At 39.9% G+C, this 24225-nt stretch overlaps 1 protein-coding gene across 1 annotated transcript in view; it reads right to left on the bottom strand.

Annotated features, from left to right (window-relative positions):
* C1H12orf42 (chromosome 1 C12orf42 homolog) overlaps positions 1–18494 on the bottom strand; it is a 60989-nt gene extending 42495 nt beyond the window's left edge. Inside the window, exon 1 of the mRNA XM_019732077.3 lies at positions 18389–18494. Within this exon, the coding sequence (XP_019587636.3) occupies positions 18389–18446 (58 nt within the window). The 5' untranslated portion in view covers positions 18447–18494. The remainder of the gene's footprint in view (positions 1–18388) is intronic.
* Positions 18495–24225: the final 5731 nt, after the last annotated feature.

The raw sequence follows: 24225 nt of genomic DNA, 5'->3' as shown, positions 1-24225 counted from the left end.
GTAGGTGGCAAGAACCATGCAGCCCCTTTCCTCTATTTGAAAAGCTGGTTTCGCCTATCGAATTCCAATCAGTAATAAATACCATATGTCCATTCCTGTTTTGCTGCCCGGAACTGCTTTTTAGAGAAATGAACCCACCCACAAGCTTTACCATCTGACACATACATATCACACAGGTGATTGGATACACCCTGGGCCAAATTGGACAAATCAGACTCTCCATTCTTAGAAATTTGAAATGCAGACACAGGAACTGAATCAACTGGCTGGAAAGTCTAAAAGACTTAGACAATAAGGGCATATTTGGAGGCTGTCCATGATAGTTCAAGTACAAGTGGAGCGGAGGAAGCTGGGTAACAGAAGGAGTGAAGCAGATGTGCAAAGAATAAGAACACCAGGCCCCAGGAGGGTGGGGTGGGGTGGGGGCAGGGAGAGGGAGGGAGGGAGGAACAGAGAGAGGAAGGAGGGAAGGGAGGGAGGGAAAAGTGCTTAATGCAATGATAGTAAGTCAACTGGGTATAACGTTGTCGAGACATTAAAAATATATGTGAAATAGTTAGTCGTACCAAACTATGAAGCAATATAGAAGTGATATAATGATAAGTTAAAGCAGAATATAAAATTGTACGTGTTCTATGTGGAAACTCTGCAATAATGCCTACGTATGTGGGGAGAGTCTAGGTCAGCCTTCAAAGCAGTAAGTTCTGTCAAGTGACAAGGCTCTGAATTTTTCATGACAGAAATAATTGACTCTATTAATTAGATTCCTCCAGTGTTAAGTGACAAGAAAAGTCATAGAAAACAGGTCCTGTTGTTTGCAAACATAGAGGAAGCAGATGACAATCTACAGTTTTGACTAATCACTTTCCTTAATTGCATTGTGTTAAATATAAAATTAGAATTGGTTAAAGGTTAAGTCTTTAAATAAATAATACATTATTGCTGCTATAACTATGGGCTAATCTACCCTCATATATTGCCACACATTACTGCGGTGTATAAATGAATGAACACTAGAACGTAACCATGTGTAACCAAGTATTCTTTTTCTAAATCATCTCTGTGCCATGCTAGAGAGTGTTAAAATAAAGGGAGACTCTAGCAGATGTGGTTAGCAAAGAAGAGTTTCTATTCTCTTCTGGAAACCCCAGTGTAACTTCAGGAGACACTCCGACACGCATGTATCCATTTCCAGTGGTTGGCCATCCTGGGCAGACTCCCTCAGCCATTGATTGACAGACATGATTTCATTACAGCAGAACTCCTGTATCCAGATTCTTGGGTGACGTCAGTCCTGTGAGTTCTTTTATAAAGTCTAGTACCACCTTGATAGAACTGCACGTTGAAGCAAAGGCTAGTTCCAGAGGTCTGAATGAATGAAGATAAGTTTCAAACTATATAGTAAGAAAAATGCATTCTTGCTCATCTATAGAGTCTTATTCTAAGTATTGGTGGTAACGAAAAGGGACAATAAGCTCATTATTCAAAACAGATACGATTTGCCAAGTGATGAGAAAGATGGAACAGCTTGCTGGTCAGTCCCTCCCAGAGTGGATATCACGGCATTACTGACAGTCTGCACCATCTTTTATAATGACCACTTTTATGGGTGCTGTGAAATGTAAATAAGGACACATGGCGAGAATTCCATAATTTCAATAATCCCAAGAGAAAATCCATTATTAAAGGACAGTGTGAACTTCTAGCCATCAGTCCCAGGTGCAGCCTCTCCCCACTTCTTGCTAAAATCTAAGCGTATGCTGGATTCTAAGATGCATTTATAAGAAGAATGAGATAGAATGAGAACAACTGTCACTACCATGTACATGCTTTGGATGATTAACAAAGGAACCCCAGCTGATGGAAAACAGAAACATTTTGCCCCCCACAGTTGTCCATCTTTGACTCCCAGACCAAAAAACAAAGGTCTGTGGCCAAAAATAAATAAATAAATAGGGAAGTGTAACCACCTCTGTGTACTGTGCACTCTGATTTTTGAGGCAGGTCATGTACTTCTGCCCTAGAACCCTGCCTGGATGCAAAAGGGAGAGAGGAGAGTGGCAGCTGTACAGTCTGTCCCCGAAGATATAGATCCTACACAAAAGTGTTAGGTCAAAGGAAAGTAACAATGCCTGTAGGAGTCGTAACTCCTCTTAAAATCCATGAGTACCAGAGAGTCAGGCAATGAAGGCAGGTCCCACCTGACCATGGGAGAGGAGTCAGATGGATGCAGGGTTAGAGTCAGGGTTAGGATGTAGGTAAACCCAAGGAACAAGCCTGAGTCTGTACTCATCAGCTCACTTTGGGGGGTTGGAAGGGACAGGGAGAGCCAAGTCATTTATTTGTCTTTGACATGAAAACAAAATTTGAAGGATAGAGAGGGAAGGGGAACAAGAGAGGAACTAGCCAGCTTGCTTAGCTATTTCTGAAGTTGGAATGGGGCAGCTGTAGGCCAGGAAAGGACTCAAATAGCAAACGACACCTGCACATGTCTTCTAGAAAGCACCAAGGACCAGAGAGACTGCTGCTTATTAAAAGATGAAAAAATATAAATTTATATAATGTTCTATAGCAATGGATACGTAGTTGTAGAGAAAAAAAATGTGGGAGAGAACATAGCACCCTGAAAGTTCAGAAAAACCTGCAGCTAGTCCTTTTGGGAATTCTAGAAAACAAAGTTTGGCATCCTTAATGGATACACAAGCTATAGCTTTAGTGAACAGAAATAGCAACCTGCAAAAGAACAGGATAAGAAGAAAGGACAAGAGTATGGGGTGATTAAAAACAATAGTAGATGAGCAAAGACCAATAATCAGAGACGGAATAGAGCAGGGTGAGATAAGGAACAACTCCAAGGAAATGAAATGTCCCAGAGCAAAATCAAGATCTTCTTTAGATGAGTAAATAGAACAATGAACACACACAGACAGACAGACAGACAGACAGACACACACACACACACACACACACACACACAAACACACACACCCTCAATACTAAGGAAGTTGCAGCAGACACTGTTGGTGCAGAGAGAAACCATGTTCTTTGCAAACAGGAAACACCTTGTGTGCAAGTATCCCACAGCTCAGAGAAGTAGCCCTATTCCCAGTTCAGAAGGAAATCCTCAGTACTTTTACTGTGATTGGTTTAGGGGAGGGTATGTGACTTATTTCATCAATGAGACTGGAGGAGAAGTCTGTTGGGGGCTCCTGAGAAGAGTTTGCTCATAAAGATGACAACACACAGGAAGATTGCTATTCTTCTGGAATGCGAGCCTACCTTACTAAGGATGGGGAAACTAAATGGATGGAGGGCCCCCATATGGGTCATGGCAGATGTTCATTAGTTGAAAGAATCCTGATATGCAGGACGAGCTGGAGAAGCACACCCTTTCTAAAGGAAAAAAAAAACAAAAATGAAAAGAGTGAGAGAATATTGAATACGGAAGATGAGGACAAATGACAAATATATAAACCTAATAAATACAGGAGTTCCCAGATAAAAATATAAAGAGATCAACTGAAATGTAAGCAATAAGTGAAGATATAATTTTTTAAAAAGTGATCCAAGTGTAAACAATGAAAAGATCCTAATAGTTCAAACCAAAAGTGCTCACTATGTTTTAAGTAAAATTAATTTAAAAGGGTCCTATATAGGCTTATTACAGAAAATTTTGGTTTTCATTTTAAGGACAAAGAAAATCTGTGTGAGTATTTTGTTGGCAACTAAAAGAAAAAATGTCTACCTCTGCATAAAAATAACACTGGCATCATGCTTTTTATTCAATTCTAAATACCGAAGACAGCGAACTAACATCTACGAACACTGTGTAATTTTACTTCTAGTTTCCATTCACACGGCAAAACAATAGAAAAATGTTTTCTTAAGATATGTAAGGGATCAGAAAATATACCAAATAAGTGTGCTTCTTTAAATTTTTACTGGAAAATGTGCCTAATAAACTGAAAAATTAATCAAGATTAAAAATTGAGAATGAAAAAGTTGTGCAGAAGGCTAAAGGTGAACACAGAAAAAATTTAAGCACAGATTTGCTTTAAAAATATATATAATTCAACACATTAAAGAAGTTATATAATTAATTAAACTACAGTCAAGTTATGTATGATTAATTAAATTAATGATTTACTAAAATAGTCTTTTAAATTATAATTATGTAAACAATAAACATAAGCATGTGGGCTACATTTTTTGTTTACAAAGGCAAGCGTCACAATGCATTTTTTCACAAATTTTCCAATCATAGAAATACAGATAGAAGAATATTTTGGAAAATATGAAAGGTAGCCACTAAGATAATGACCCTATTCTTACCACCATTTTACAGTGAGAGGAAAAGTTAGAGATTGGTATGTACCCTCAGAAAAAAAAAGAGTAAATGTATCACTGATCTCAAGATGGGCAAGACTTGCCATGCACAAAAATAACATCGATGTGGATTTTGAATAAAATCTTCTTGGTCTCATCTTTCTGAAAAGTGTCTCCGGGGCTATCCAGAATGGTCTATCACATGATATGCCACGTTGACCGAAGGTAGTAGGCAATGATCAGTTAAGAGGAGGCTCTGAAATCAAACTAAGGGTTTGAAATACTAGCTCTGCCGTGGACATAATTATATGCCGATTAAATGAGATACATGAAAGAACTTAGAAGAGTTAATGACACCATTAAATAAATGTTACCTACTATGATTATCTCTTCTGTCCGATATTTCCAATATTGAAATCAATCACAGCCCAGCAGGTGCAGCTTATAGCCACTGCTTTTATGTGAACAAGTCTCAAGCATGTTCGTTGACCAAATAATCTAATAACAGTACTCTGCCATTAACACTTTCTAGAATAACAAATTAATTTCTCCTTGGAAAGCATCATCTGCAAAACACATGGATTATGGTAAGCCTTTAAATATCGCTCAAATTCTTCAAACAAGGCCTGCTACACTGCGTTTCTGTAAAACAAATGAGCTCATGTCATTGGGAAGTAAGGGATGATGTCAATATAATGCAGGAGTTTGAAAACCACATTTTGCATGGCTAATTTTTCCCAGTGTGTTTATGTGTGAGCCACCAGGAAGAACAGCTGCATACAACCTGCCTTAATACAGCCAAGCACAGCAAGTTGCAGAGGAATAAAATTGTACAACATGCCTGCTCACTATCTTATTCTTCTGGACTCAGTTTGACCAAGGGCTCTGTCCTGCAAAGCTAATTACACAAATCTAGCAAATCTTTACCTATTTGCACTTGCCTACAAAACTTAGCAGCCTCAACATTTCCTTATGTTTCCTTACTTTAAGCAACCTTAAGATTTTTTTAAAGCTGTATTTACTGTATTAGTTCTTTATGAGGAATTCAACACATCTTCTTAACAGTGTCAGTATTTTTGTAACATTTCAAAGTTGCATGGGTTATGAGTGATCAGCCCCAACCTTATTTTTTTTCCCATTTTTGTTCATGATTTTGTAGAACATGGGGCAGCTCCGAAAACCATAAGTAGTATAATAGCAGAAATGGCTGTAACTCGGCCCTTCTCCTTTCTCTTTTAATACCCCTTCAAACCCAGTCCTATATCAACCTATCTCAGATTGCATACCAGATAAAGAGACAACTCTTAACTGTCTATTAACACCTAGTACTAACTCCCAAGGGAGAGTACATTTGACATTTGAAATGATAAATGGCATGACAAAGCAATGATATTTCTCCAAATGAGCAGCCAGATACCAAGCAAAGGACTTCAGTTCTCACCCACGAAAAAAAAATTAAGGACTACTCCTCAAGAGTTTATTTTAAAAGCATGCGTCTGTAGAGAAAGCTGTGGAATTTCAACACTCAAGTGATAATAGCAAGTTGCTCAATAGCAAATGTCATTCCATTTTGTAAAGGTTTTTTTAATAAGTAACTAGTACCTCAAAGCCACCCAGCATTTCTTGAGAACGCAAGAGTCACAATGTTCAGACGTAATGCTATCAGTGTCAAAGAAAATGCTTTAGGTTTAATGTAATGTACTAGCCCAGACTCAGAAGTAATAATTATTTAACATCCTACGCAGTCTTACTACACAGGGTGCTGTTTTTAGTAGGCTATGAAGTAAGCTTAGCGTGGTTACTTTTTGTAGAAGAAAAACATGCTAAAGATCAAGAACAACATAAACCTTCTTATGCAATTTCACTATGTTCAATAGGTGGCCAGTTAATAAAAAAGGTAGGAAAGCAAGGAATCAAAATGTTTTAATATATATCTTAAATATTTCATTTTAATTTAAAACATATATATGTGCATTTTTGACCAAATTTTTGATGTAGAGCCAAAGCTTTTTCTTTGAGCATGGACCTGCTGATGGAGTTTTGAGTTCCCTTTCTTACATATATTTATTCATAATACGTATCTATAACCACCTACCTATAATTTCTGATTTTTCATTTCCTAAAATAGAATGGGTTGCTTCCAGACAATCTGAGTGCAAATTCTTTTTAGAGTTTAATAATTTACTTCTTAGTTGTTATAGCTATCTTAATAATTTTAAGTCTAAAGATATTTCTGAACTGTGTGACTTAATTCTCAAAGAAACAACTCTCTTACATTTATATAGTATTTAATTGCTACACAATCATAAAAATATATACAATTGACATAAACACATGAGGGAATAGACAACTAATTATTGGCAAACATATTAGTCAATTAGTGATAGAATTGGATGTAAAAAATAGAGCACAGTTTAATATAAATATGCTATGGGTGTCAGAATGTTCTACAAAGGAAATGGAGAACATTGATTAACATGGAGGAAGCAGAGGGTCAATTAAGTAGAGTTTTGTAAGAGAATATTAACTGTAGTCTGGGAGCAGTTAAGGCTTAAGATTCCTGGTAACTGAAACCCAGATGGCATGTTCCAGGAGCCCTGATACAAAACTTTTTTCTTTTTTCAATAGGCTATTGCATAGAGTTAAAAGACAGTATTAGAGAGTCTCATGTCTTTATGTAACAGAGAAGTAAGTTATAGCCCAAGGACTTCCAGTGACTTGCCCAAAGTCACACAGGTGATTAATAGTGAAACCAGACTTTCTCACTACTGAGGAACCTTCCCACCATCACTCTCCTCTCTTTTTTGGCAAGATATGTGCCCAGAAGCCTGGGCACTCAGGTGAAAGCATCAGCTCAGCTCCCTCCCCCTTTGGCTCCCAGTTGGATTTGGACAATGGGAGGCACTGAGAGATGAAAGGATTGGAAGACAGAAAGCACAGTTCAAGAACCCATTCATCAATGGTGTAATTCCTGTCAGCCAGAGAGTTCCAACTGTCACCAGACACTGGTAACCACATCTGGAAATAGTAATGGCCTCCCATTGTTGTTAGTCCTGTGTGCCTTACCTTACACAACCTAAACCCTGCCCACCTGTCTGCATATTGTCCCATCACTAATTTTCTGTGAAACCTTTGAAGTGTGCCAAATATTTCTTGCTGGATCCTACTGATACAACCAGTTATCACTATGTAATCCTTCAACCATATTTTTTCCCTGCCCCTGAAACACTAAATCTTCACTTTTTAAAATTTACGACAGGAATTTAACCAAATACCTTGATTTTATCTTTATAATTCAGCAGTTTAACAAGGATGTGTCTTAGCATGGATTTCTTTGGGATTATCTATTTGGGATTCTTTTAACTTCTTTAATGTTTGGGTTTATGTCTTTCACCAAATTTAGGAAGTTTTCAGCCATTATTTCTTCAAATACTTTTTTTTTCATATTTAGGATATTCTTTAGTATAGCCTACTTATTTCACTAGAAAATGAGCTTTCCTTTCCAAATCTGTGGTCTGAAATGATTCGGACCTATTTTTTTTATTAGTTTCAGGTGCACAAAACAATGTAATAGTTAGACATTTATCATGTATATCCCTCACACAGTGACAACCCCCCCCCCATCCACTACCCCTCTGACATCACACACAGCCTTTACATTTCCACTGTCTCTATTCCTAATGCTGTACTCCACTTCTTGTAAATATATATGTATATATAAACTTGTAGTTGACATTCATTATTGTTCAGCTTCAGTTTCAGGTGTACAGTGCAGTGATCAGGCATCTACATCTTCCGAGTTGATCTCCCTAATGAGACAAGTGTCCATCAGATACCCTACAAATTCTCCACAACATTATTGATTACATTCCCCAAAATTAACTTTCGTAACCCGTGGCAATCTTGTGGTTACTGACTGTGCTTTCTAATCCCCTCACCTTCCCCCTTATCCCCTCGCCCCCTCCCACCTAGCAACCCTCAGTTTTTCCTCTATGTCTCTGAAACTGTTTCTGATTAGTTCATTCATTTATTCTTTTCTTTAGCTTCCACATATAAGAGAGATCATATGGTATTTGTCTTTCTCTATCTGACTTATTTCACTTAACATAATGTTCTCTAGGTCCATCCATGTTGTTGCAAATGGTAAGATTTCTTTCTTCTTTATGGCTCTGTAATACTCCATTGTATAAATGTACCACAGTTTCTAATCCAATCATCTACCAATGGGCATTTCGGTTGTTTCCATGTCTTGGATATTGTGGATAGTGCTGCAATAAACATAGGGGTGCATAATTTTTTTTGGATTAGAGTTTTGGATTTCTCTGGATAGATACCTAGGAGTGGAATTGCTGGATCATAAGGTAGTTCCATTTTCAGATTTTTGAGATAACTCCATACTGTTTTCCATAGTGGCTACACCAATCTGCAATCCCACCAACAGTGCACAAGCGTTCCCTTTTCTCCACATCCAGGCCAGCACTTGTTGTTTGTTGATTTATTGATGATAGCCATTTTGACTGGGGTGAGGTGGTATCTCATTGTGGTTTTTATTTGCATTTCTCTGATGATGAGTGAAGTTGAGCATTTTTTCATATGTCTGTTTGTGATTTGTATGTCCTTCTTCGAAAAATGTCTCTTCATGTCCTTTGCCCATTTTTTAATTGGGTTCTTTGTTGTTTTGAAGTTGAGTTGAATGGGTTTTTTATAAATTTTGGATATTAACTCCTTATCAGATATATCATTGGCAAATATCTTCTTCCATTCAGTAGTATCCCTTTTTGTTTTATTGACAGTTTCCTTTGCTGTGAAAAAACTTTTTAGTTTGATGTAATCCCACATGTTTATTTTTTCTCTTACTTCCCTTGCCTGAGGGGATATATCAGTAAAAATCTTACCAGGTAATGTCTGTAAAGATTCTTCCTATATTTTCTTCTAGGAATTTTATGGTTTCAGATCTTACATTTAAGTCTTTAAGCCATTTTGAATTTATTTTTGTATATGGTGTAAGGAGGTGGTCCAGCTTCATTTTTTCGCATGTGTCTGTCCAGGTTTCCAAGAACCATTTATTGAATACACTGTCTTTACCCCACCATAAATTCTTTCTTCCATTGTCATAGATTAAATGACCATATAGGCATGGATTTATTTCTGGGCTCTCTATTCTGTTCCATTGATCTATGTGTCTGTTTTTATGCCAGTGCCATGCTGTTTTGATTACTGTAGACTTGTAGTATAATTTGATGTCTGATATCGTAATACCTCCCACTTTGTTCTCATTTCTCAAGATTGCCGAGGCTATCTGGGGTCTTTTATGGTTCCATATAAATTTTAGGATTATATGTTCTATTTCTGTGAAAACCGTCGTTGGTAGTTTGATAGGAATCACGTTGGATATGTATATTGCCTTAGGCAGTATGGACATTTTAACTATATTAATTCTTCCTATCAATGAGCATGGTATGTGTTTCCATCTATTTGTATCTTATTTCATTTCTTTCTTCAGTGTCTTATAATTTTCTGAGTACAGATCTTTTACTTCTTTGGTTTATTCCTAGTTATTTTATAGGAAATAAAATCCTGATCCCTGGGAGTATCTCTGCAGTTGTAATTGCCCTGCCCTAGGCAGGCCAGAAAGGGTGGGGGCTGGGGATGGAGGGGTCTTCTCTCTCCCAGCCCAGCAGTTTACACTCTTCCTGCAGGCCAGAAAAGGTGGTGGCTGGGGGTGGAGGAATCTCTTCTCTCCCAGCCCAACAAAATCACACTCTTCCCAGCCTCTTCCCTGGGTCAGAACTGCACGCCAGTCTTCCCAGAGCCTGAGCACTAAGGCTCCTCTGTAATCTGACACTACTCCTCAGTTCAGGGGCCAGCTTAAGTCACTGGAAGGGCGGGGATAGGATTGAGAGAGTGGGGAGAGGGTCCTAGGTATGGAGTTCACGTCCTTTGTCTTACCTAGGGCCCAGTTGGAGGTCTCAGCTGAGGTTACTGCCTCAAATGCTGGCTATGCTGCCCTCTAGGTGGGAGAGATCAGCTGTGGGATGCAGGGAAAGAGCCCACCCCTGGGTGTTTGTGGTCTCTGTTCCGTCCTGGGATCCTCTGCCTCTCTGCAGCCGTGGATGCGGGCCGCGTCTCCACTCTGCTCCCTTCCCTCTTCCCCTGCTCGCCCAATTTGCCCACCTTCAAGTAATCCTTGCACGAGTCTCTTAGCTGTTCTGTGTGATGAGCAGAGAGTCCTTTGATGGGTTACAGATTTTTCTTTTGTGGTAAGATCCGGAAGAGAACTCAAGAAGTCCGCCTCACTGCCACCATTCCTATGATGTCAGTCTTCAAACACTTTTTCAGTCCCACTCACATCTCCTTCTGGGACTCCAACAATAAAAATGTTAGCACTTTTGTTGTTTTACATTCCTGAGAATGTTCTCTTTGTCAGTCTATTTTTCTCTCTGTAGTTCAGACTAGATAAATTCTATTGGTTGTCTGAATACTTTGATTTTTTAAAAAAGAATGATGTGATGAAATCTTATTTAAAAATATTTTTTCTAGGCATTTTCCTAAAAATTAGTAACATAGTTTACTTTCCAGAGCTTTTCATATCACTATGTCCTCATTTTTTCAGATCCATATTTAACCATCATTTTTGTAGGAAGTGGCTCCAAGTTTACCTTCTTCACAGTCACATTCACAATCTGTAACTGCATTGTTTATACAGTTTAGTGGTTGATTTTCTGCTTCCTTCCCTAGAAAGTCAGCTTTAATGGAAAGGACTATACCTTGTTTGTTATTAGTTTGCACAGAGTAGGTAATCAGCAAACAATACTGTGAACAACAACAAAAAAGAATAAATAGATCAGCTACCCCATATATGTCCAAAGAGAAACAACTGGCATGTCCCACATGGTTTAGTTATGGGGCAGAACTTGGACCAAGAAAATGGTAGCACATGTGAACACAACCTAGAGATTTGAAGATGTGTAACTGCTAAGAAGGGGAACCACTGTGGCTCCTTTTTGCCCAGATGTGCCTAGAGGTCTCCATAAAGTAAACCTTCACTGGCATCTAAAAATTACTTAAATCTTGGGGTGGCCGGATGGCTCAGTTGGTTAGAGCAGAGCTCTTAACAACAATGTTGCTGGTTCCATTCCCACATGGGATGGTGGGCTGCACCCCCTGCAACTAAGATTGAAAACAGCGACTGGACTTGGAGCTGAGCTGCACCCTCCACAACTAGATTGAAGGACAATGACTTGGAGCTGATGGAACCTGGAGAAACACACTGTTCGGCAGTATTCTCCAATAAAAAGTAAAATAAAATAAAATAAAAATTACTTTAATCTTAATTTTAGTCTCTTGAGGAAATACTGAAAAAGGTTTAGATTCATAAGGCACAACAGATTCCTTGAAAGACATTTTCCAACTCTCTTCCTCATTTTCTCCCTCTCCCTCTCCTGCTCTCTTCTCTTCCTCGTCCTCTATTTCTTCACCTCATGCTCTCTTGTATAAATAGCAGCTGAACCCTATTGCTCTACTTCATTCGCCCCCATGCCAAGTCCCCCAAAGCCCTCCTTCTCATGAGCTCACGCCACAGACTCCCATGCCTTTTCTTCTTTGTCCCACTTGACATAATTTTCCTTCTTTTCTTGTTCTTGGTACTTTTCTGGTTGTTCGCTTTTTCCAGTTCTTTGTGCACCTGTAACCCTGCTCTGATATTAAATTCCAAGGAGCTCACTGGTGAGGGCAGAATTCTTTTTTGCTGATTAATGTGAAGAAGAGACCAAGTGAGTCGAGGCAAAAGAAACACTTCTCACTCTGGAGGGAAGGCGAGGGAGGAGGGTGCTGTCAGGAAAGAGTCTATGAAGAAATAAAAATAGCTCCCTTCACCCCATCATAATGGCCCTCAGACATAAATAAGTACAAGACGCCAAAGTACCTGCCGATGTTGATGTATTTCAAGACTGCTTTTTCTCCCCTGTTACTAGCTGCGCTCTTATTCTCCATCTATTTCACATAGTAAGGATTCAATAAATTTGTTGGTTTTTTTTTTCCATGAGGTTTCAATCAGGGCTTTCCAATATATGAGTGATAAAAACTATGAGCTGTGGGCCCAAATAGGAAACTGTCTACCTTTTATTTTGCTGTGTTTCCCCAAAAATGAGACCTAGCCAGACCATCAGCTCTAATGAGTTTTTTGGAGCAAAAATTAATATAACGCCCAGTCTTACATGATATTATATTATATAATGGTCCTATAGTATAGTAAAATGAGACTGGGTCTTATATTAATTTTTGCTCCAAAACACTCATTAGAGCTGATGGTCCGGCTAGGTCTTATTTTGGGGGAAACACGACAGCATTTTTAAAAAGGTACAGTTCATTAAGAAACTTACAACATAGCCTAGAAACATACACCTAATTGTTAAAGGCATGATTAAACAAGGCTTAAGTGAACTGGCCTCAGCTGCAAAGGTTAGGGTCACAGATTTCGGAGAGTACTGGATCTGAGTTGTCTCCACCCTACCACTTAGCCCTGGCATGAACTCCAGTGAGATACTGAATATCTCTGATCCCAGTTACTTAGACAGAAAATAGAGATAATAATATGAATGCCTTATAGGGTTTTGATGAGGATTAAATGGGTACTTCGTGTGAAGTGTTACATCCATGCCTAGCACACAGTCACCTTCAACAAACTTCAATCACTGTTGAATTAGACATGGACCCATTGGTCTTATCCCAGAAAACAGGGAGGCATGGGTTTAAGAAAGTTAAACAGACTAAAAAGAGTTAAAATCAACATATATGTCTCTAACCAAGGGCCTTACCTAATATCTTTCAACATGCACTAATTGCCTTTAATTCAGTTCTTGCTCTTGTTAACATGTAAAAAATTGTAATATGCTACTCTTCACTCATAGCAAACTATGCAGAGTGTAGGGTCCAAAAGACACCCTGAGTTTTCCCTCAAGGCACAGAGCTTACCATACAGGCACGAACAAGAGTTTTGTATGCTGAGAAATTCAGGGAGCCTACCTTCCAGAGGGTTGGACCAATGGACCAACGGCCATAGTACTCATAGAAAACGCCACTCCTTTTGTTCCCTCAGAGTTCCATAGAATTTAAAACGGGGGGAGGAAGGGGGCACGTACAAAAGCTAGGAGGCACCAGTGAGTGAAGGCCACTGTGTTTTATTAATCCATGTGAGTAATCCAGCATGCTAAGGAAGATTCTTTACAGAATCGAAACTTGCGTGGTTTTGATCCACATGGATTAGAAAACACTATTGCATTCACTTGCCAGTGCCTCCTTTGCTGTGGCTAGAGCTGTATTCTTTGCAGTCCGGTAGGAACAAAAGAGAAAGAGCATTTATATGAGGACTAGGAGCATAGGCACTTTGACAAATGTCCTTTTTCCCCTCCCCTCTGTGAGACGCTTCCTGAATTTCCCAAGAACTAAGCCCTGGGTTTGTATTTGCATGGTTTCTTCCTAAAAGCTAAACAACTGGAAATTGCCCCCCAACAAATGCAGATTTATGTCAACCCATGAAAAGTGGTTTTCACCAAGGGATGGGTGGATGACAAATCCCACCCAAGCTCTTTGCAAGAAAGTGGTGAGAATGATACAGAAGCATTCAAGGTTCCAGTGGGAACCACCATTTCTTCATGAGGCTAAGTAACCTGAAAGAGTCCTGTCAGAATTCAAGAGTTTTCTCACAAGTTTTAGTGGGAGAGGAATAGGAGCCTTTAGATATGGCAAAGAAAGAGCAAGAAAGCTTCAGGGAAATAGAGAAGGAGCTATCTGGGCAAGGCCCAATCAGGCTCCGCCTGCCACAGTCAGCCATAATGTGATTCTGAAAACTGGCAGGAGGTATGTCTGAACAAACGAAGACATTCTGAAGCAATTGCATCTGTTCTTGTTATACGTGGGAGGAGTAAAAACGAGGCTTCTCCAGGAAGCCCCTGTGGTCTGTCATACAGGGGTCTCCAAACGTGTTGAGACTTTTCCAGACAATGGATTATGCTGAGGATGTTCTCAGTGGCAACATAATGGCGGCGTAGGTTAGTACTCACAGAGACCTTCCCAAAGCACATCCAGGGACAAGGGAAGCACCTGACTTTGAGTTCTAGAAAGAAAGAATTATGACTTACAAGTGAAATTGGGCTAGTGCAGGAGAACAAGACCTCAGCTCTCCCTATCACCTTCCTGTCCCCCGTCTCCCCATAGATCTCCAAGCTATGATTCCTAACCCTACTGCAAAGACTGAAGCCCAGCAGCAGGAAACCTCCCAGGTGACATGCTGAGACCATCTGGTTCTTGTTAATCAATGTAGTTCAAAAAAATAAAAAAGTAAAACTGAAAGTTTATGAGGCCTTCCTGTTAGAAATAATTTGACACTCCCCTTCTTTTTGTTATGGGTCTCCCCAGTACCCAGTACAAGTGCTTGGTGCAGAGTCAGCATTTAATAAATATTTGTTAAACGATACCGTAGAACTCAATACCAGCCAGCTACCTTGCCCTTTGGGTAAATTCCTAATCTCCCTATTAAATTACAAGATCTTTAAGGACAATTACCCTGACAGATTTATCTGTGTGTCCCCCAGCAGTTAGCACAACACTCAGAACATGGTAGGCTGTCAATAAGTGGTTGTTGAATAAGTGGTCCGTGGTTTAATCTGCTTATGTGCAATCTCGTCATACGGGTCTCTGGAGAGCGTGATTTGTGTTTGTGCGTGTGCACATATACACGTATGCAGCCTTGAGTTTACGTCTGTGTTGGTGTAGATGTCTGGCTCGGAAAGGAGCAGCACCAAGGAAGATAAGCTTTGGCTAGTCAGCAACATTCCCATTTGAAAAAACAAATTATTTCTATAACATTCTGCTGACTGACCATCTAGGTTCTCATTAGTTGAGTGAAAAGATATTTTGCAGTGGAGAATAGATGATCCAATTTCCTCCATCTTTTGTTTTATAACAGAGGAGACTGATGAGAGAGGTGAAGCAGCTTGCACAACGTAACACAGCTGATGACTGAGTTAGGGTCTCACTTCCTCTTCAAACCTCAAGTCCAGCAGCCTAGTTTGAGCTCTATGACTCTAGAAAAAGTTATTGTTGCCAATGTTCCCAAGACATCCGAGTTGTTAAATCAAATGAGCATTCTTAGTACATTTCTTATTTGTCTTTCCTTAATATTTGATGCCAATTAGCCTTTCCCTCCTTTTGAAATCCAGGACCTCCTTTGAATGTCCTAACAGTAATGTTAATGCTTATTGGGCATTTAATATGGACCAGGCACCATTCCAAGAACTTTAACTATATTGTGATATTTATCTGTCACAAGAAACCCTAGGGGTTAGATAGATTAGTATTCCTATTTTAACTTAGGGAAACTAAAGTGAAGAGAGGTTAAGTAACTTGCCCAAGGTCATACCACTAGTCAGTGGTTACCTTAGAATTCAATCTCAAAAACCTAACAGCAGACGGGGCCGTTCTAACCACAGTGCCCCTTGTTAGCTGCTGCTTTTTTCTAATTTTTCTAGGCCACATGCCTCCAACTTCTCTCCTTTTCATACCCCTTAAATACTATTCCTTTGAGTTCTAGTCTCAGCCCTCATCTCTTCTCCCCTCTCGTGATCATCTCACCTACTCCTAAGACTTCCTTAGGATCTCGTTATGATTCCATTTCTTTTTTCCCGCTCATACCTTCATTGTAAGTCACAAATATATACATGGCCATTTGCATATCTGTGTCTACTCAGGTCCATTAGAATGGTCTCCTTTGCTAACTTTTACTCAGCGAAAGGCTTCGAGTCCACTTATTTAAAACAAATATCAACACAGCAAGTAATTTAGAGCTATCAGAGCAAGCCACGTAATTATAAACTGTGACATTTCTCAAAGTTATGCCTGTACTCTCCACAAGATCCAGCTTTACCGAATCTTGAAGCCACACATTTTTCAGATGCTGACAGTGCCAAGCAATTATTTCCTCTGTTCCTGCATTGTATTTTAAAAATAATTAAGAGGTTGGCATTCACTTTTATTGAACTGCATCAGTTGGCTGGAACTAAGCTTCAATTACTCTTTCTTAAAAACCAACAACAGTGGACGGGGTCAAAGTTTTGAATACTTTTAATACATGCCAGAAAAGCTGTGAAATATGATGTCCTGATTATTTCATTAGTCCTTCTTGGGAAATCACTAGGGTCCATCAAAGCAAACTGGCTAAATCAATTAAGGTATAATCATAAAATATACGACGCTCAAGTTGTAAGAAAAATGAAAGAGGACAATTTCAATGTCCTGCTGTGGACAGAGACCCAAGTTACAGTGCGAAGTGAAAACTGCAAAGGAAAGAATGCTGCTTGCTGTTCAGTTCTATTTGCTTATACACACACTTTTATTTGCTTAGAGGAAATGCGTAAGGATTCCCAAGAAACCAGAAAAAGTGGTTTCTTGGGGTTGGGTGGCTAAGGCAGATTGGAGCAGGAATGAGAACAACACTTTCCACCTCTTTCTAGTTCTGGTTTTTGAACAATGTGATTGCATTACCACCTCTCAGTTTCCAAATTTTTGTAAAGGAAGGAGAGTACGAGTGGTTCCACACTGTGATTCTAAAGAGGCCCCATTAAAATGGTATTACTCCACATCCTTTCTCATAAAATCAGCAAAGTCTTTCAATGGCTATGACATCTATACACATGTAATGAACTTTATCAACATGCAAGTACCAGTAAATAAATACATTATAAATTAATGCATCATCGAAACAAAAATGTAGCAGTCATCTGCTTTATCAGTTGTCCTAAAAACTTCATTTTCTCATAGGTAGGAAATTAGACATGCAAGTTCACCTACCCTTCCAGCTCAAGGAAATCATCCAAGGTTGGCAGAATAACCTATGGTGCCAGTACTGTATAGACTATAACAATGCTACCACACTTCATTTCAGCTTGACACTAAATAATATTTTTTGCTTGCCCCATATTAATTTATTCTGGGAAACCATCCCTCCCATTCTCACCCTGCTCCCCCCACCACACACAAAATTTTGTGTAATTTAAATGTAGCTGTTAGAGTTCAATGCAAGGGTAACAAAAAGTTGACTGTTGTGCTCTGTTCCCTTATATACCTGTAATGCAGGACTCAGCTCCCGCTCCCGACACAAGAATGCAAGATATAGTGAGGCCAAAAAGGAACACCCACGGAGCCATAGGTAGGGGAGTCATACCACTATATTCTTGATGGTGGCTGATCAAGATACAAAAGCAAACATCCTCCAGCACCCCAATGAGGGGTCTTCCTGTACCCCAGTCTCACTGGCAGCCGGAGAGACACAGAAAGTAGGTTCAACACAATCCGCAATCCACAATCTGCTTGTTAACCACACTTGTTAGCCACAATCTGCCCTCCACTTCTCTGACAACCAATCTATCCCCTAGCATAGCCATGGCAGTTATGTTAGTGGCTAATGACTAACCGGTAACAGCTGATGGCCACCCAGCCACAGCGGATGGCCATCTGACTATAGCTGATGGCCATCCAATAACCGAGCCAGCACCTTTCCACGTGAGGCCGAGAGCCTGGAAACTGCTCTCCTGGCTCTGTCCCTACAACACCCTAAATGTTTCAGGAATAAAATGAGACTTAAGATGACCAATCAGGGTCATTGGCTAGGAGGTGGGGACTGTTATAAATGTAGAGCAGAAGAGAGTGTCTTTACTTTTGAAATTATAAACTCTAAGAATCATACAAGCCTGTATCTACCAGGACCCTTAACTGCTATTCATTCTAAAAATAAACCCCAAATGAGAATTAAGTCAACATGGAGATTTTTAAAAAGAAAAAAGAAAAAAAATCATGATAATGTTGGTAAATCCTGGATCCAGCCATGCTTTGAGCCAGTCCACCTCTTGGATTTACCAACTTCATGAGCCAGTGAATTCTCTCTTTTGTTGCTATTTTGAAACACAATTCAAGTGTTCTTCGACAGAACCTTCATGCTTTTTACCTGTACATATTCCAGAGTTTCTTTGGAAACCTTTGTCTTTCTTGGGATTATTTCTTAATTTACCTGGAAAACGCAGAAAACGTAGACTGCTAACGTTAAGAGATTCAGAGAAATTCTTCATGTGAGCAGTGAATCTGGAGCAGGGTAAGGCAATTCTCTCATGATGAGGGCTGGCCTGTAAGGTAGAGGCAAAAATACACAAAAATCAGGTTTGTGGCTCCAAAACAATCCATGCCACCTGCCATTTTTACTTCCCTAAATGAATTGTATTTAAAAAATATTTTTGCTTCTTTATTCTTTGAGTGAAACAACCCTAAAACAAGTGCAGTTGACTCCAGTTATCTATACATGCACTTCCTTCCCATATAGTTCATGAAAGTGGCCAATTATTTATCTGTTCATTCACCAAATTTTTATTGCATTACAGTATGTGCCAGACATTGTTCCAAAAATGGGATATAGTAAAGTCTCTGTCCTTGTGAAATTGACATTCTAGCAGAGGTGACAGAAAAGTAAATAAATATATCTACGATATATCAGATGGTGATTTTTCTATTGCTAAGAAAAACAATAAGCAAAGGGAATGGAAAAATGTTGAGGGTAGTATACTAATTTATATACAGAAATAAGAGACTACCTCATGGGCAGGGTGCCATTAAAGCAAAGATTCGAAAGCATAGAGGGCATAGCCACGTGATTTCCTGAGTGAGGATTATTCCAAGCACAGCCAGTGTGTCAGAGGTCAGAGAGACTGGGCACAGGGAAGGGGGTCAGAAGATTGGGGGTGGGAATGCCAGTATCGACTTGGGCTTTGCCACCTTGAAATAACCAAACTCAAAATATATAAAAAAGAGAAAGAGACCCAAAGATATTGGATAATTAATATGAAATAAAGTAATCAATAAGGACAATCTGATTAGATTTTAATTTAAAACAATTCAGCAAACATGTAGTCAGTACCAAGTGCCCATTCGTGTTTATGTGTAATTTTTATTGCTTGGATATGATTGGACATTATTGTTTGAATAGTGAATATCATTTTCTGTATAGTATTGCTTGGATATTATGTGTTTAAGGTGGTGTTAAACTGCTAGGTGTCTAAGCACTCAAACCACCCCTGCATGAGGGAGAAGATCTTGCCTAAGGGTTGAGGTTTTCATCTTGTCATTTCCCACAGTTATATCATTCACCCCGCCCCACCCATTCCCTGAGGAAAGGCTTGTATCTCAAGCCACAAATTTTAAACTGAGTGGTGGGACCTAGGAGGGGACCAGAGTAGGAAGTCTCCCTTTGCCATGACTACTGACCAAGGAGGGAGAACAGAATTGCAGGGATGAGGCCTACGAGGATATATACCTCTTAAAAGGCAGAAAAAGAGGTGGAAACAGAGTGACTTAGGTCAGCTGCATTGGTGACAGTGTGTGGGAGATTAACTGAGGAAGGGTCACTTGTATACCTTTTGTCATGCAGGGACTCTGTTCCCACTCCCCGCACAAGAACACAGGATATGGTGAGGCCAAAAAGGAACACCAACAAAGTCATAGATAGGGGAGTCATACCACTATATTCTTGCTGGTGGCTGGGTTGGAGACACAGGAAGCATGGGCTGCAATCTGCCATCTGCTTCTCTGCCAACCAACCAACCAACCCACGCCCTAACATAGCCATGGCAGTTATATCAGTGGCTAATGACTAACTGGTCACAGCTGATGGCCATCTACTACCCGAGCCAGCACCTTTCCACATGAAGTCAAGAGCCTAGAAACTGCTCTCCTGGCTTTGTCCCCACACCTCCATAAGTCTTACACTGTGCTTTATAAGTCTTTTCTGCTGCCAACGTTTTCCTTACTTCTATGTATATTTGCTTGGTCTTAAGTGAAGTCTTTTTGGAAATCATCTTAGATGAGCTAAGAGAAATAAATGGAAGGAAGTGGTATTCTACAATCGTACAGAGAGAGGAGCAGTAGTGATAGTTAGAACCTAGAAGGTCCCCCTGGACTCCCCCTGCCCCTTTCACCCCCAGATCCACTCATAACCAAATGCTGTCAACTCTACCCTTTCCGTGTCCTTCAGACCTTCTCTCCTCTACAGTCCTCCTGCCTTAGCTTCGCTACCGGTTCCCTGCTGCAGTTCACCTCAGTGGAATTCTCTTTTCATATTCTCTTTCTAAAACCCTATAAAATAAAGGTAATAGTAAATATGGCACTCACCTTCTTAATAGTGTTCAATGGCTTCCCATCATTTAAACAATGGTTCTCAAACTTTACTGTGCATAAAAATCACCAGGGGAACATGTTAAATGCAGATTTTGATTCAAACAGTTGAGGGTGGAGTCCAGGAATGTGTATGGTTGACAAGACTCACAGGTTATTGATAGAAGTAACAAGCGTGGTCATGGACCAGCATTGTTAACATCACCTGGGAGCTTGTCAGACACGGAGATTCTTGACCTGCAGAATCAGGGACTGAATATTGACAAAGTTCCCAGATGATTTGTATGCACGTTAAAGACGTAAAACACACTTTCACCTAAAGAATAAAATACAGAATCTCTTCCGTGGTATAGGAAGCTGCTCATGACCCACCATCTGTTTATCTCTCCCCCCCTATTTCACAGGGCTCTTTCTGCGACCTAAATATAACAAACTAGGGAAACTGGGGCACCAAAAAGCTGAAGCAGTGACCCCGTCTTCTCCATTTTGGTAACCTCAGTAACTGACACAGTCTCTACTACCTAAGATATGCTGCCTTATTGACACATGCTGAGTCAACCAAACCAGATGAATTTATAGTTAAAAACACATTTTAAAATACAGTATTACATTCATATTGTATCTTTTATCAAGGTATAACTGAACTGGAATGAAAAAGAATGAACGGAGAAAACCAACTGTCGATTTTATGAGCTCAGATGCACTTACTCCTTAAAACACTGAACATGTCACCATTGGGCAGGGGCAGGGGGTGGGGGATACTTAGTCCTGTCTGCAAAGTCATTGCTGTTCTCAATTGATTTACTACCTGAAGTCAAACCCATGCTCTGTATATTAAAGCACAGCCCCCACCTTTTTTTTTTTTTTTTAAGAAGAGCAAACTTTCACCACAAAGATACAAGAACAGTAAATATTGATCTTCTTGACAGACAGTGCACCTCACGCCACAGGCCACTCAAGCATCTGCTCATGACCACCCAGCCCTCCCGTTTGTGGGGAAATAATGCCAAGTGGCCTCCTGTGCTATCGGCTGCACATTGCAAATATTTAAAAGAAATAAATTTCTCTGAATGAAAAGCACCTTTCTTTGTTCTCCAACCCCCTCTCCTCCCAAGTCATGTTGATTTTGGGGCTGTGCATACTGCCAGCACCTGTACTTTTCAATTGTTTGCTTGCCAAGATCACTGTGGTTTTCTTGCTTGGTTTTAGGAACCATTGTAAGTACAGTAGCCAATGAAGGTGTATTTTCTTTCTCGCTTGGCAATCTGTAGGGGAAGCATCAGCTTCAGGACACCTAACAGCAAGTTTAATGAGAGGACATGGAAAGAGGAACAGAAATTAGAGGTCCTTTACTGACTACTGTCCCCATATGACAATGAAAATAAACCACCGCTGCGACCAAAAAGAAAGGTTTGGATTTCCTCAACAGCCTTATTATTACTCAGTAAGTTTTTAAACTTGGTTTCACTGAAATTCAGAACCACTCCTTAACTGAACATGAAGACCTGCAATAAGAAATAAGAATGGAATTTCAGCAAGCGGAAATTCAAACTGTGATTGAAAAAGTCCACATAGATTATTACCCCCAGGCTCTAATTATAAATATTGAATAAAACTATTATTTCTTCTACATGAAGCACCACCCACCACTTTATGGCGTAGGTTCGTGCCCTGTGTAATCTTGATCACTGTTCTTAATCTCTTCCCGCTGAGCCATGTGACAATACACCATTAGAGTAAAATCAACTGCAGCCAGTTACGGTGATCTGGTCAATGTAGATGACAAATTGGGTGTAGGGACAAATAATCAACGTGTAACGATTCAGCCTCTACCTTCTCTTACCTGAGGCTGACTTCTCATTCAAAGAGAGAGTTACCGCCTCTGTTACCACCACTGGGGAGGTATTTGTTACTTTTCTTTCCCTGTATACTTTTATTCTAATTTTGGGAATAAGCGTTTGGGGGTCCGCATGACTCCAAATCTTGAGTCATGTGGTTTAAGTGAGCCCCACCCCCAAACTTCAAGGGTAAAGCAAATGCCCACATTGGCACATTATATTCTATTGGCTACAAGGATTGAAGTTCAGAACCAATGGAAAAGAATGAGATTTTGTCAAGATTTCTGGGATCAAGATTTGACTGTGAGAGATGGCAGAGTCTCTGGCTGCCACAGCCATCTTACCAGCAGGAGGCAAGCGCCTGTTGGCTTTGGATTGCTTTTCTGGTAAGACAGCCGGAGTTGGGTGAGCTGTACTCTCTTGTCTACTCTACTTCATGCCCAGAGACCTGTATTTATGATATGAGGTTTCAAAATGCAGTATGTGGTCATGGAATGGTTTATTTCACTCTGGGTAAAATCGATCAGTTCTGATAAGGATGATGCCACTCGGCCTTAGTTGCCCTCATCCTTCACCCATCCGAGCCAAAAATCTTGGTCATTTACTTATCCCAGATATGAAGGAGATGATACTTGCTTCAAACACTTACAAGTAAAACAAAGAAGTATTTTGGTTGTGTCAATGTATGTAGTGAGCTACAGAGTAGGGAGCTGAAACCAGCCGCCCTGTTTGCACTGGATTAGGCCGAACTTCATGGAATTGCATGACAAGTGTTTGGAATTATATGAAAATCACTATGCCACCTTCGGTTCTTATAAGACGTCCACCAATTACAGGAAACGTCAGGGGAAACATGAAAGTACCATTGTATACATTTAAAATTGAAATTGAATTCAGATTTACACAAACGGATTTGTATGAACCGTTCAATTTTTTCACAAAAATTGTTCTGTGAGAATCATCAGGTCTAGAAGTATTAAAATGTATAGTTTAAAATAATTTCTCATCAATGTATTCCCAGTGTTGCCACAGTCCGTATAATACCCTTAACAGCTTTAGTAACACTTGTGTCAGCAGAAAGATTCTTCTCAAAATTAGAACTTCTCACAACTTATTTGCAATTTGACTAATTATTCATATTGAATCAGAAGGCATACAAGAGGGGCTGCAAACTCCAGGTTCACTTGAGCAAGGCTCATCGGCTGTTGGGCTTCCCTGCAGCAGGAGGCAGTGAGCCAGCCTTTCCCAAGACAGATCCCTCAGTGTCAGACTGTGAAGGGCTTTTCTCTGGTTTCTCCAGAGAAGAATCATCCAAACACCAGCCCAGGAAGCATTTGCCTGGCTGATCTCATTTTGGGAACAGAACAGGAGAAAGGACCTGAAAGTCCCACAGATCAATATCTAAAATTTCAAGAAGTCCCTGTTTGGAGGCCGCACCTCAATTCTGAGCCCAGGGTCCCTCAGTTGAGAGCCTCTCTGACTTAATTTTGCCAGAGATACATCCCTGTACTGACTCAACAGGGTAAGCCAAAGGAAAATGGAGCTCTGTATCCAGACTCTCACCAGCCCTTCTGAAGCCATGTATGCATACATATAAGACCACAGCTGTCACCTGTCTCTGCAGTCCTTATATGTGATAGTGGTGCTAGGCATTAGCTTTCTGATGTTTTTCAGGAGAAGAACAAAATTACCCTCTGCGCTTAGTTATTAATTAGCCCTTCAAATGGGGTCAAGCGTCCTAGCCTATTGTTAGCCCTCTTTTTTTATAAGACCATAAATAAAAATACAACTGATCTCTTATTTTTCATGTCTCACTCCGACACCAACCTACACATTATTTTATGTGGCA

Source organism: Rhinolophus sinicus, chromosome 1 (assembly GCF_057876585.1).
Source record: "Rhinolophus sinicus isolate RSI-liver-muscle chromosome 1, RSI-T2T, whole genome shotgun sequence".
NCBI lineage: Eukaryota > Metazoa > Chordata > Mammalia > Chiroptera > Rhinolophidae > Rhinolophus > Rhinolophus sinicus.
This window is presented reverse-complemented; position numbering and strand designations above follow the sequence as displayed.